General features: G+C 33.3%; 1 protein-coding gene across 1 annotated transcript; it reads right to left on the bottom strand.

The window, feature by feature from the left end:
* Nucleotides 1-504: 504 nt before the first annotated feature.
* LOC127728048 (putative amine oxidase [copper-containing]) lies at nt 505-11203 on the bottom strand. The gene is made up of 4 exons (XM_052235223.1): nt 11109-11203; nt 6864-6933; nt 4114-6191; nt 505-3766 (listed from the first exon to the last, which is right to left on the bottom strand). The coding sequence occupies exons 2-4, from the start codon at nt 6874-6876 to the stop codon at nt 3467-3469; spliced, it is 2391 nt and encodes a 796-aa protein (XP_052091183.1). The 5' UTR covers nt 6877-6933; nt 11109-11203; the 3' UTR covers nt 505-3466.
* Between the last annotated feature and the right edge of the window lie 1804 nt (nt 11204-13007).

Raw genomic sequence — 13007 nt, 5'->3', positions numbered from 1 at the left:
TTTTTTTAAATATTTGAAGGAGTCTTAAAAAATATGAAGATGCTAAAGGAACACTTAAAATCAACAAGCGAAGAATAAAGGACAGTATCGGGGGATTTGTGGTATGGAGTGCTCGCCTCGAGTGTGGAGGTCGTGGGTGCGTTATCGTCTGGATCAAACCAAAGACTTGAAAATTGTTATTTAATTCGTTATCACTAGTTACGCGACGTTTAGGAGTAGGAGCAAATATTGGTCGGTTTGAAGTCAGAATAAATTGTCCAGGTAGGGTTACATGTCTTCTTGCGGATTGTTACTTTGTGAAATAGCACGTTAAAATTGGGCTTATATTGTCAGTCTAGAACAAAGCATGTTTCATATTCATTTCGCATTACAAGTTCTCGTCTTGATATGCATGTAGCCACTGGACGTTAAACACCGACCCATCATCATCATCATGAAGGATAATGATTCCCCGAATTAAGAAAAAAGATGAAAAGACAAACAAACAAATACAAAATAAAAAAGTACATAGAAAACTAAATATTGATCAATACTAAATACATTATATTATATTCATGATAGTTTGGCAGTTCCTGCACCACTTGTGGCACTAATATTGTTGATGATTACATTTTAAAATCCGGTGATAGTTAGTACTAGGTGATACGTCACGAAGAAGGCAAGAGGATATGATTATGCCTCTGATGAGTGGAACATATTCGTGGTCTTCAACCAAATTTTGGTTGCTTCATTCCTTGTCCAGACATTAATTTTTGAAATGTGCATCTGGTGTTATAAAATTGGTACCGTTAATGTTACTCAACCTAACCCGAGGAACAATTATTTCAGTATTTTTCTTGTCATTAACAATCTCATATCAAGTTATAAAAGAATCAACAGGAAACATTGTCTTTTGGCTTCAGACTCTTACGATTATAAATAAGCCCAATATTTAGTTTTGTATCTCGTAAGTCTCTTACTGACTCGGAGGATGGAATGTGAAAGATATGTGCACAAATATATGGAAATAATTCACAGTGAAACTTGTATTTACATGTATGTATTGCGGTATAAGTATCTTGCAAAGCTATTTCATTTAACTTTTAGATATATGGATGCTGTCCTGTCACTCAATAAACCACATTCCAGTGCGGGCTTATATAGTGTTTACCCACGTGAATTTTAGATTAAGGATAATACGAAAACTAGAAGATCTGCTTCATATTTTTATCTTTTCCTAGATAATAACAGATTGGCGACTTCAAACTAGAATCTATGACAAACGTGATGTTTTCAAATTTCCAATTGTCAACTTCCCATTTCTCTACAGTTACATACCATCTGCCCCATCGTAATGGCGTTTACATATCTATATTAATACATTACGCTCGTGCATGTTCACACTTCACTTTGTCTTCTAGTCCTTATTTTGGTTTTCATTTAGCGTTGATAGTTTGTCTTTGAGTAAGTTTGTGTCTTCTGCCTCTCTTTTATGAGGAAAACCGACGCTATGTAAGTAGTACTATCACTACATGTCTGTGTCTCAACGCACTAGCGACATGTGTTCGCGGTCTAAGATCTTAAGATGCCAGAATAGTCGTCTGATCTCGTACCCTATTCCCGATTGATTCGCATGTCGGTCGATGCATGCATATTAGGAGACGTTTCCCTTGTCACCCTTTTTTGAGTTCATGCTATTCCCTCAGTTTTTGTCGTTTTTTTACCTTGATTTATATATATTTATGGATCATCAATATGTGAACATCAATTAACTTCTGTTGCCTCAAATTTATTCACAATATGCATGTAAAAACATATTTTCTTACTTTCATACTATTAAACTCATCCATGTCATTTCAATGTCAATTTGTGTTCTATTTTGATAAAAAAAAAATGTAAAATAAAATATATACATAAGCTACAAGTGCCTTTCCATACACCAATTTACAGAGTGTTCTTATCGACTGAGCTAATTCTAAATTCAAGAAATCTACCAACTCTAAACAACTAATTTATCGGGCATATGTTCTTCTTAATGTCAGGAGTCATTTCAATATAGAATATATTCTTTTTATGTATAAACAATAAAGATAATTCATGCATGTTGTGCTTTAAAATGAAAGGAAAATATATTAAAAAATATACATTCGTTAAAAGATTAATAACCAAGGTTTTGAATCCCAGGCATAGATGATCTTACTCAAATTTGAAACGTCATTTCGGAATTTGGGTTTCCAATGCTTTTTAACTTGGTTATTAACTGGGTTTCAAATAGTAAGTTTCGAGCACCACTATTTATAAAATGTTAAAATCATTCCGAATATTAGAGTGTTCTAGGCGTATTGAGAACAACTTTTCTGAATTTTTTGTTTTTTATGCTCTTCAACTTCGTATTTGATTTGGCCTTCCAACTATTTTATTCGAGCGCTACTGATAATTCTTATGTAGACGAAATTTGCGTCTGGCGTTCCAAATTATTTGCCTGGTAGTTTTGATGAGTTTTGTTTTTTCGACCAAGGAATATATAACCTTAGCAATATTTGGAAAAAAAATTTGGGAATTTGATTTTCAGTGCTCTTCAAATTCGTAACTGATTTGCTTTCAACATGTTTAGAATTGCATGCCACTGTTGTTGACGAAAAGCGCAATCATAAGCCAGGCATCTGAGTCATGAAACTGTACTCAGTACTCGTATGAGTACAAAATTTGTGCTCGAAACTCCAAATTCAGTATTTTGAATGGTTGATTTCTTAGTCTAAGTAAGATAATCGTACTCAAAACTTTTACTACTATGAACATATAGGGTCAGTCTATTGTTGTTTTTTTTATTTTTCTCATAATTATCAGTTTTGGGTTTTCGATTATAAGGCAAGTACTTGACATGTAAGGTCTTCTCGATTTATTTACATTAATTGTATATAAGAGGCAGCAGAAATTACTATTATTGTTAGAAAACAGATCGTTTGAATTTGCCTTACTGCATTTAAAAGCGCTTGTTGCAATTTTACTGTTATACTTTGGCTTGTGCAAATCTAGCTTCGGGCTATGTATATATACGAATTACTGGTATGTTTCTGTGACATAGGCAGCTAGTATAAAAATAAATTGAGTTGAATGCTCTGAAATTTAACCTCAAAACATAATTCTGAATTTATTTCTACAACACTTCTACAAAGTTTGTTCTCGTCGTTTGCTAAATTTAGATGTAAATGCTTACATTTGATGATTTATTTTCTGTGTTTTCATTTTAATTATTCACCAGCAAGTTTCTTGCGATCATATCCCCAATATTTGTATTTTAAAATCTAATATACACTGACCTGTTGTCAGGGTTAAGGAAATACTAAGATCATTGTGCGTCTGGTAAATTCGAAGATCACAATGCAAGGTTAAATTTACCAATAAAAGACATAAAACATAAGAAATTCTAACATATAAACATAGAAAAGGGTACATCAAATTAAATTATCATTATTATTCTTACTATTCAATTATCGATGATCCACTTTGGATATTGTTTTATTAAATCGTCATAGTTATGATCATTTGGAAGACAATTGGACTCCCGTTTCACGCCATATCGCTGGACTGTTACAGCTGATCCTCTTCTGGACTTTTGTATCGGCTCTACGCGTACAGCATTTTTAGAGGAAATAGCTGCATCTTCAGCAAAATAATTATAAGGCAAGAATAAACAACTATTATCCATACCAGGCGATGTTGTGACAGGAAGATCTTCTGTGTGTGGAATGTGATATTGTCCCATTGTAATCCAGGCTACCAAATCCTGAAGACGAAGAAAACACTATGAAGAGCAGCATTTTAGTAAAGAAAGGAAACACAATTTTCAATAAAGGTATTGAAAGGTAAATCGTATGTTCAAACTACAAATTAAATCAAATTAATATGCAAATGAAACTTATATGTGTTCCTCTCTATTTTTTATCTAGACACAGTTTTGTTTCCACCTGGAAAGTTAAAAGACTCTCCGATGCCCCCAGTTTTGTTTGGATTCTGTTTTTTAATTTTTTGTGTAGTATATTTCTTACATTTTGATATATGTGTCGTCGATACATGCATTGTAAAATAAAATATATACTAATGTATAAACACACAGTTTATATAAAGACTTACTTCATCTAAAATAGAATCATTGTTGTCAATGTATTTCTGGAAATCTACTACTGGTTCTTTTATATCTAAAGAACCATAAACAGAAGAACTGGTTCGCTCGGACTCGTTATATTTGGTAACTGCCATTTGGTAACGTGCCCAACTAGCTATTGGTTCATTTCCATATCCTACTGGTAATAACTGATAAGTCATGCCTTTATTTAAAATTCTATAACTTTTAACATTACCATATTTATCCTTAATTTGTTCGTTGTACATAACTAGGTACTTTGGGGCATCGAAATTAAAACGGTAAGCTGCGGCTTTTTCCGTTTCTTTGACAGAAGTTTTAAACTTGAGTTGGATAATTTTTTCATTAGGAACTTCCGAGAACCGGTTTTCAATCTGTTCTGTGTCTATATCCAATGTTGCAAATCTGTTTGATGTACCCTTTATATCTAGATCGGCTTTTATATGAAATAGATGATGATGAATTGGCGCTCCAAAATTATCATGTAGCTTGAATGAATATTTTTCGTCGCCTTTTGTATAGAATAATGCTCTGACATAGCCTGTGCTCGTCACCTTGACTTCTAACGCTCCATTAGGGTAGAAAATGAAATCTATTATATAGTCATAATTGCCAATTGTAGGAATGGTCCTTAAGACAAGAACTACACTTTCCATTCCTTCGTAAAATCTGCCATTACCAAACCAGTAAGAATGATGCCTCCTAAATGACATACCTGTATTCAATTCAAACAGACAAAACGAGGTTGTTAATTCATATGCACTTACACCTCCTACATGGAAACTAGAGCCAATAAGTGTAGCATCTTCGGGACAGTCAACACCCGGAAACAAAACTTTTGATTGCAAGCCTATAAGTGCAATGCTATCCAGAAATTGTGCTAAAATATCATTTGGTTTAAAACCAGAATAAAAAACAGCAATTTCCTGTACACTAAGTTCATAAGCAATACGTTCGTTCTTAAATCGGATATCATACAACTGTGGTCCATGTATTGTAGACATTCGAAAATCAAATTTCCAAAACATGTATTCAACATGACGTCCTTGGACATTGTATCGCTTACCATCAGGCGAAAACTGTTTTGGGTTTCTAAGCGGTGGATCCATTGGAGGAATGCCTCGCTGGTTCAAAGTAGAAAAATCGTCAGAGCTATACACTGGGTAAGCAATTTTGGAAATAGTTTCTTTGTTTTGATTATAAAATGTTAACACTTCAGTGATGTTATTAAATATTGTACTATTGAACCAAATCTTTTCAATAGTAAATACCTTAATATCTATATCAACAAGTACAGAAAAATCTAATGGCCGGTATAGCGAGTACTCTGAAATATGATTTAATGACGCCCACATTTTCCTTTTGTTTTCGCCAGAGAGTATAGGAGATACGGGTACAACATTTCCAAAATGAAGACAGGCATCATTACAATTTGTAAGTCGTGCGCCAAAAATATCAATGAACATAAAACCAAGGTAAGGATCAATGTTTTCTTTTAAAAATTTTAACATTTTTTGATATTCATTTCCGCTAAATGGTGGGCGGTTTATGTATGGGATTTTCTCAGGCCTAAATGGCACGGATCGGTAGTATGTTGGCGTTGGTAGTGGGCCAACTATGATTTCCTGAATATATGGTGGTTGTTCATTTCCTTTGAATATGATAACATGAGCTTCTCTTGGTGGTTTTGGTCCATTCTTATCAAGGTATCTTAAGACATCTTTTTTCTCGGGTAAATATAAATCACTTAAAAAAATAAAATTTTTGTCTACGTCAATGTCTTTCAGGTCTACGAGATTTAATTCTTGTTGGTCGTATAAAAACGCTCGGAGTCCTTCAATTTCATCTTTTGTCAGATGAACAAATACAGAACGTGTATCTGATAGTTCAAGGTTTTTTTTTCCGTATTTTTCACTAGTGGTTGGACATGGTTCAATTTCTAGCTTGTCATATTTGTTGTTCTTTATAACGACAACGGTGAGTGCTATTGCTAACCCAATAGACAACAGTCCGAGTAAAAAAGCTATTATCCGCCATCTCTGTCCTGATATGTTGGTATAACTTGGTCCTACAAAACATATAGAACCAATACTACATTGAAGAATTTCAAATTATAAGAATTAACAAATTTTCGGGATTTTTAACCGCTTTCTATTATCTTCTTTTATTGGCCCCTGCGCGGCGCGTTGCGGGGGACATAGAAATACAGGGCGTTCGTCTGGTCTTGTAAGCGCTCTCACGTGTACAATTCTTGACAGGTTTTTATCAAACTTATATCAGAGGTTTATATCAGCGATGTCTCGGACAACATCGAAAATCAGTGCAGATCAAAATTGATTTTCAAGAATAATGCCCCTTGGGATTATTAATTAATTGGGAAATCGCATTGTAAGCGCAAGGCCTACAAGATATTTATATATATAAGTTTTAAAGGACAAAAATATATCCCTTGGATAGATAAAATATATGCACACGGGGGTACATTGAAATTCTGCTCTTCTATTCATGTGCCAGTGCTTATAGCCAATAATAACTTTATGATCGTTTTACAATTTGCTATTCCCTGTCAGATGAGAGTTAGAGAAAGCATTATGCTAAGTTGTTTCAATATTTTTTGTATAAGATGTTTTTTTATAAAAAATTGTATATTTTTGTGTAAGATTTTTTTTAGAATTTTTTTTATATTTCAATATACAGAAATAAGGATAAGAAAATATGTCAATAAAATGTTATTCTTCACCTTTCATTTCCATATTGACCAGTGATAACCTTTTATAGTGAAAATTCTATGTGTAGGCTGAGTTTACATTCTAAAATAAAAACATATATATGATTATCATTATTCTTATAAAACTGCACAATACAACGTTGAAGTCACAGTGTCAATGTTTGCCAGTCGTCTATTTTTAATGACAGCTGAACAGACTGTAAAGTTGAAGCTTTTCTGCTCACTTATGGGTAGATTCTTTCCGAACTGAAAGCATAGACCTATATACCCTGAAGTACTTTCTCTGTTTTCAATGATATCAAGTAACCTGTTACAACCCGGTGGTAGCTCTGTATAATTCCCATGGAAGTAAAAGTAAGAAGTTACAAAAGAGGTAACTAAGAGTCATAAGTCGAAGGACAGACAGCACCATGGCACAAACACGAATAGATCGTAGAACAACACGAATAGATAGTAGATAAACACATTTTAACTACAACTAAATGCTACATCTGCTTCTGGACACTTAGTAGTTGACTTGTTATAGTTACCAAATTAAAAAGTGTTGGGTATGTGTAGATACACCATAGGAGGGACTAAATTCCACGAGAAAGCTTTGCTTTCGAGTGAAATTTAGTCCATCCTATGGTGTATCTACACATAGCCAATCACTTTTTTGTTTGGTAAATGACATGTGTCAAAGTTCACAACTGATATCACGTGATAAAAAGTGCTTTTCCCGCTGCATTATCAATCTGCGGGTTTCAGTCGTCTGAAATGGCTGCAAAAATGGTGGTCACTGACATTGACTTTTTAAACTTTTTCTACAACAGTAAACTGTTCGGGCTCAGAGGTGTGAACGAGCATCGGAATCTGTCCGTGGACCAGTTCGAACTTGGAAATGATCAGACGGGAAGCTATATTTTATTCAAGGGCAGAGCCAACAAAACGTACTATGGTAAGTTTCATTTTTCTTACAATTTTGTAGTATTTGTGCTTTTATTGTGTATTTCAATTGGTTCTTTTGTGTATTTGGGTCATCAACACTTGACTGACGATTTTCAGAAAATCCAGGTGTCTTCGTCGAGGTCCGCGCTACAACAGGTGCTTCTTTTATGGAAAACAATAAGGTAAACACGGGTATATTGTGCCGTGTGTATGCTTATTACATTTTACCCCATCCAGGCCAAATGAAATTGTTTTATATTTCAATAATCAGTTTTGTTCAATGTATGATTTTTATGTCACTGAATGTCAATACTTCATTTTTTTTCAGGTGGACTCAGATCAGTGGAACCTAAGTGCCCAAGTCTTAAAACACTACCTTCAAAACCCTGTACTTTCCAAGAATTATCACGGAACAGTATTTGAATATTGTACGTGATCTGAATGGGACAGCCTTTTACAGGAGACCTCTAGATTAAGGACGTACATGTAATGTTTGGTGAACAGTCAGTAGGCGTTAACAAAGTATCTAATATCATGAAAACGGAAAATCGTGAACCATCAAATAGTGCTGGAGGAGGCTTTGGAAGTTTGTTGACTGGATGCATGTCCAATTCTAATAATGGAGGTTAATTACAATGTATATGTGTGATTAATTCAGTATTTGTGGATTATGTTGAATGGTTTTGGTGTCTTTCATTCAAAGGAATGTTTTTATAATGGAATTATGTGCATTTTTTGTAGTGAATTTGTTTGCATTATGGAATTATGTGCATCTATTTTGGTAGGATCAGAGGATTTATATATGTGGCGTTCAGTCTCACATTTTTTTTTAAATAATACAGTTATTAAAATTCATTGTTATACTTATTATATGAAAAAGAAAGGAAACGGGGTATTCACCAATGAAACAACTACCCAACACTTTAGTTTTAGGGTTGAAAAATATTCCAGGAAAGAAAATGTGTTACATTGTAGTTTCTGGCTAAAAGTGTGAGGTATCTAATATACACCACAGGACCATTTTCAAGCATCGGGTAAACCAATCAGAGGGCTGACATGGAACTGTGGTGTATGTGTAGATACCCTCACACTTTTTCAATGGAAAATCAAACAAACTATGGTACATTCTAATTTATACAATAAACCTTTTACATTTCGTTTTATATTTGCACACACTAAATGTTTCACTACACGGATTTCGATTATTCTTACTAGTAAGAATCTTTTTAAAGGTTATTGCCAAAGGGCCTAGATAGATAGACTTCCCGCAGAGATTCCGAATATATCTTTTGGTAACGAATTCAGATATAGAAATAGAAATGAAATGTATCCACATCAGGAAACTATTATCAGTTCTAACATAAATAGGGACTTCGACTTCCTGTTTACACCTTGATAATAGACTTCACATGGGTGGAATTGTTATGTGGTAGTTAAGTGTGTTATGTGATTATTTCTCTATTTTGGGGGATTCTTGTATAACTTAAATTGCTATCCAGTGATGTGTCGGTTACTTGTATATGATAATTTAGATGTTTGACATTATTATTTATATAATCAGTAAAGGTGAGTATTTAGTTCCAATTCATAGCTGATGCTTATAATTGATATCAATGATGAGATTGATTGTTTTTTGTTGCTTAACGTTCAGTGGCAAATGAACGAAGGGAGCATGCTGATTAGTGTGTTTTACTTGAAAGAATACATGTATTATAATTTTTTTTTATAATTAAGTTTTCACGAAGTTCAGGGGTTGGGTAATATTTTGCTACTTTCAAAATTTTATAAGGCTAAGTATATTTTCAAAATTATTCTTACATCTTAAAGCAGAAATCTTTTACTTCAAAAAGTACTGATGATTTATAAAATTATAATGAAATTTGCATTTTCGGATGATTGAAAACTATGCATGCTCATTAATAACAATGAAAATGATACCTGTTCATTTTCATTCTGTCTGAGAAAACTTATTTTTTCATTTTTCAAATGTATTAGGGGGTCATTTGTTTTCAAATTTAATTCTTGTTTTTTGGGGGGAGGGGGGCAATATGTTTGCCTTTAGAATGTTTTTTGGTGTGATGAGCAAACAATATTAGTATTTTTGCTTCTTCTGACGAGCCTACATGTATGTTTAGCAAATCTTGTTGAGGTATCTCCTTCCCCTGGTGGTATTATACTTTACCCTATGTCCCATGAAAGTCTGGATTAGGATTACATAAACATGTCATATTTTTAAAATAATTCAAAGGTCAAAAATTAAAGATCCCTCAAACGGGACATACTCATGATTTGTCAAGCGTACGTAACTTTCGTCAAATTGCAAGAAAGCTCTATTTGGGAAAATAACATGACACAGATTCACTTTTGTCTAAAGCAATCTTTCACATGCATGCTTCTACAACTTTGCGATCTCTGATATCAAATATTCGACGTTGTTACCAACATAGAACAATAAACAAAGCACAAAATCAACTTTTATATTCTTTCGAATGATATATGATATTTATTAGCAGAAAACGAGCTTCAATAGACCATTTCTGAGTTATGTCCTGCACCGGAAAAAGTCGTCAATTATGCGCGTATTTATGACGTCATTTACCAGATAGAGGGGATCGCCTGCATCCCTGCACTATTAACGTTCATCAATCGTCTTAGTGGTCGTCATTGTGCAGGATAAACTAGAAATAATGTTTGTTCCGTAGGTACTTAATAACATTTCCCTAATGACAGCAGTGCTGATTGTCAATTATAAGAATTTGATATGTCGAATGATTCGTGCAACATAGCATCAAATTTTTCAAACCGCTCGCTCAAAATGGGAAAGGAAGTGACGATGCCCTTAAACGCACGAATGATGTTCACTTAACCCAAAGATTTGACGGAAATGCAACGAACTCGAAAGTTGTCTATTGGGACACGCTTTCCATTGCATATTTTCAAACAGACACCAATATCGTGAGCAACGTCACACTAAAACGCTGTGATTGGTAAAAACCGTCATAAACAATGGAAATGAAATCTATGACGTGATATTATTTTTGTTTAAGGGAAACGAGCAATGCAATTTCCCATAGTCCTTTAGTTTCTGAAAAGGCGAATACCATTCTATTTTGACACCATTCTATAAGGTTTCAGTTTTAATCATTTTGAATCACTAGGACATAAAAATACAAATATAGTACACATGATAAAAAAAGTTGCTGGCAGGAAATTATTCTTATTTCTCTTTTTTATGCAAGTTTTTAGTTGTAGGAGCGGATGGGTCGAAGAGTTTTAAATAGTAGCTATACACAAGCAAGAAGTCATATGAGATATGCAAGAATAACTTACAGCAGTGACTGTTGTTGTTGTTTCCTCGGGAACGCTCTCCTATCTTTTTCCGTTTACCCATTTATTTCTATTTATAACTTAACAGTATATGTAAATATCTGAAATAGCCCGTAAAGAAGATTTTCCTTTCAAAATTTAGTTCATATTTAAAGTATCGTAACTTTGTATTTTTTGATGTGTGACGAATACATAACTCAAAAACTAATAATAGATCAAATACCATTAAGATTTTTGACACATTGCAAAATTCTATTTCGATTCAATTGGGATAAAACTGACTAGTCAGGAATAAAACATTCCTATGGCAATCGTTTGTCATCTGATTGAAACAAAATAAATATTTTATGGGTTATTCGCACATTTTAATTACAAAGAATAAGGTACAATTCTTCATTATCCGATGTCTTTCTTATAGATCTTTCTTACATTTTGACAAAAGGTACGAATGAACGTATAGGGGGCATGTATTACATTCCTAAAAGAACGCCGAGAGTCTATCATTGATACAGTAAACAGAATTATTTTCTAAATTAAATTTATCTTTAACAGTTTATGCATATCGCAAATAAAACACGAATTTATGGAACAACTATAGTTTGAAATACACTTACGTCCGATACGTGGCTTTATTTATGTTTATCACGGTTACACAGTTTACTATCAATGAAATTGTTGAAGCAGGCATTTTCTAAATATGTATATCACTAACGGCTTTTTAAATGAAATCCTTGAAGTATGATACTCTAAATGTAACGACAAAATTCAAAACAAATGATGATTCTCATTTTGGACAAAAAAATCCGGGAGAAGGAAATTAATAACTTTTTATTCCATTAATTTATTTTAAAGGTTAACAAAACAAACAAAAAATAAATGCGACACTTGTAATCGTATGAACAAAATGTGACACAATTACCCCGTTCAAAGTAAACGGTTGTTCCCTTAGTATTCCCCAAATGATTTACATGGCCTGTTGTTAACATCTTCAGTTAATGCTTATTGCACAAGTGATATGATCTCTTTCTTTTAAACATTGTTAATTTAAATTATAATCATCTTATAATTGTGGACCGATCAGTTGTGCACTTTTAAAAACTTATATATAGATATACTCGGCTAATAAAGTACAATGGATGCACATTTCGTCCACATAAAACTCATCATAGGCGCTCCAATCTAACTGATTGAAAACCTAAATAAATTACCAAGTTGAAAAGCATTGCAGACCAAAATTTCGAAATGACGTTCCAAATTTGGCTATGGCCATCTTTACCTTGGATTCAAAACCTTGGTTATTAATCTTTCAACGAATACTCATTTTTGTAAATATATTTTCCTTCCGTTTTAAAGCGAAACATGCAGAAATAAGTTTTAATCTTTAATACACAATCATAATATATTATATATTGAAGGACCCTTGACATTGAGAAGAACATATGCTCGATAAATAAGTTGTTTAGAATTGGTATATTTCCAGAATTTAGATTTGGCTCAGGCTATAAGAACACTCTGTTAATTTGTGTATGGAAAGGACAATTGCAGCTTATGTATGCATTTTATTTGACACAGATTTTTTTTTAGCAATATCCAACACAAATTGACCTTGAAAAAAGTAAAATAACAAAAAAACCGAACTCCAAGGAAAATTCAAAACGGAAAGTCCTTCATCAAAAGCTAAAACACATCAAACGAATGAAAAAAAAAACTGTCATACTCATATGAAAAGGATAAGGGTGATAATATAAAAGTCAGAAAATATGTATTTAATATAAAAATAGGGGGTTGTGCTATGATTGCCCGTGAAACAACTATCCACCATAATGCAAATGAGGCGGATGTAAGCAATCATAGGCAACCGTAAGGCATTCAACAATGTGAAAACTCATACCGCATAGTCGG

Source organism: Mytilus californianus, unplaced genomic scaffold (genome assembly GCF_021869535.1).
Source record: "Mytilus californianus isolate M0D057914Y unplaced genomic scaffold, xbMytCali1.0.p SCAF_2, whole genome shotgun sequence".
NCBI classification, from domain to species: domain Eukaryota; kingdom Metazoa; phylum Mollusca; class Bivalvia; order Mytilida; family Mytilidae; genus Mytilus; species Mytilus californianus.
Note: the sequence above shows the minus strand (reverse complement) of the source record. Positions and strands in the feature narration are given on the sequence as shown.

Coding starts and splice junctions, on each gene's coding strand:
- LOC127728048 (XM_052235223.1), bottom strand. Junction 3,767..4,113: donor ATGATTCTATTTTAGATGAA/GTAAGTCTTTAT, acceptor CTTCGTCTTCAG/GATTTGGTAGCCTGGATTAC.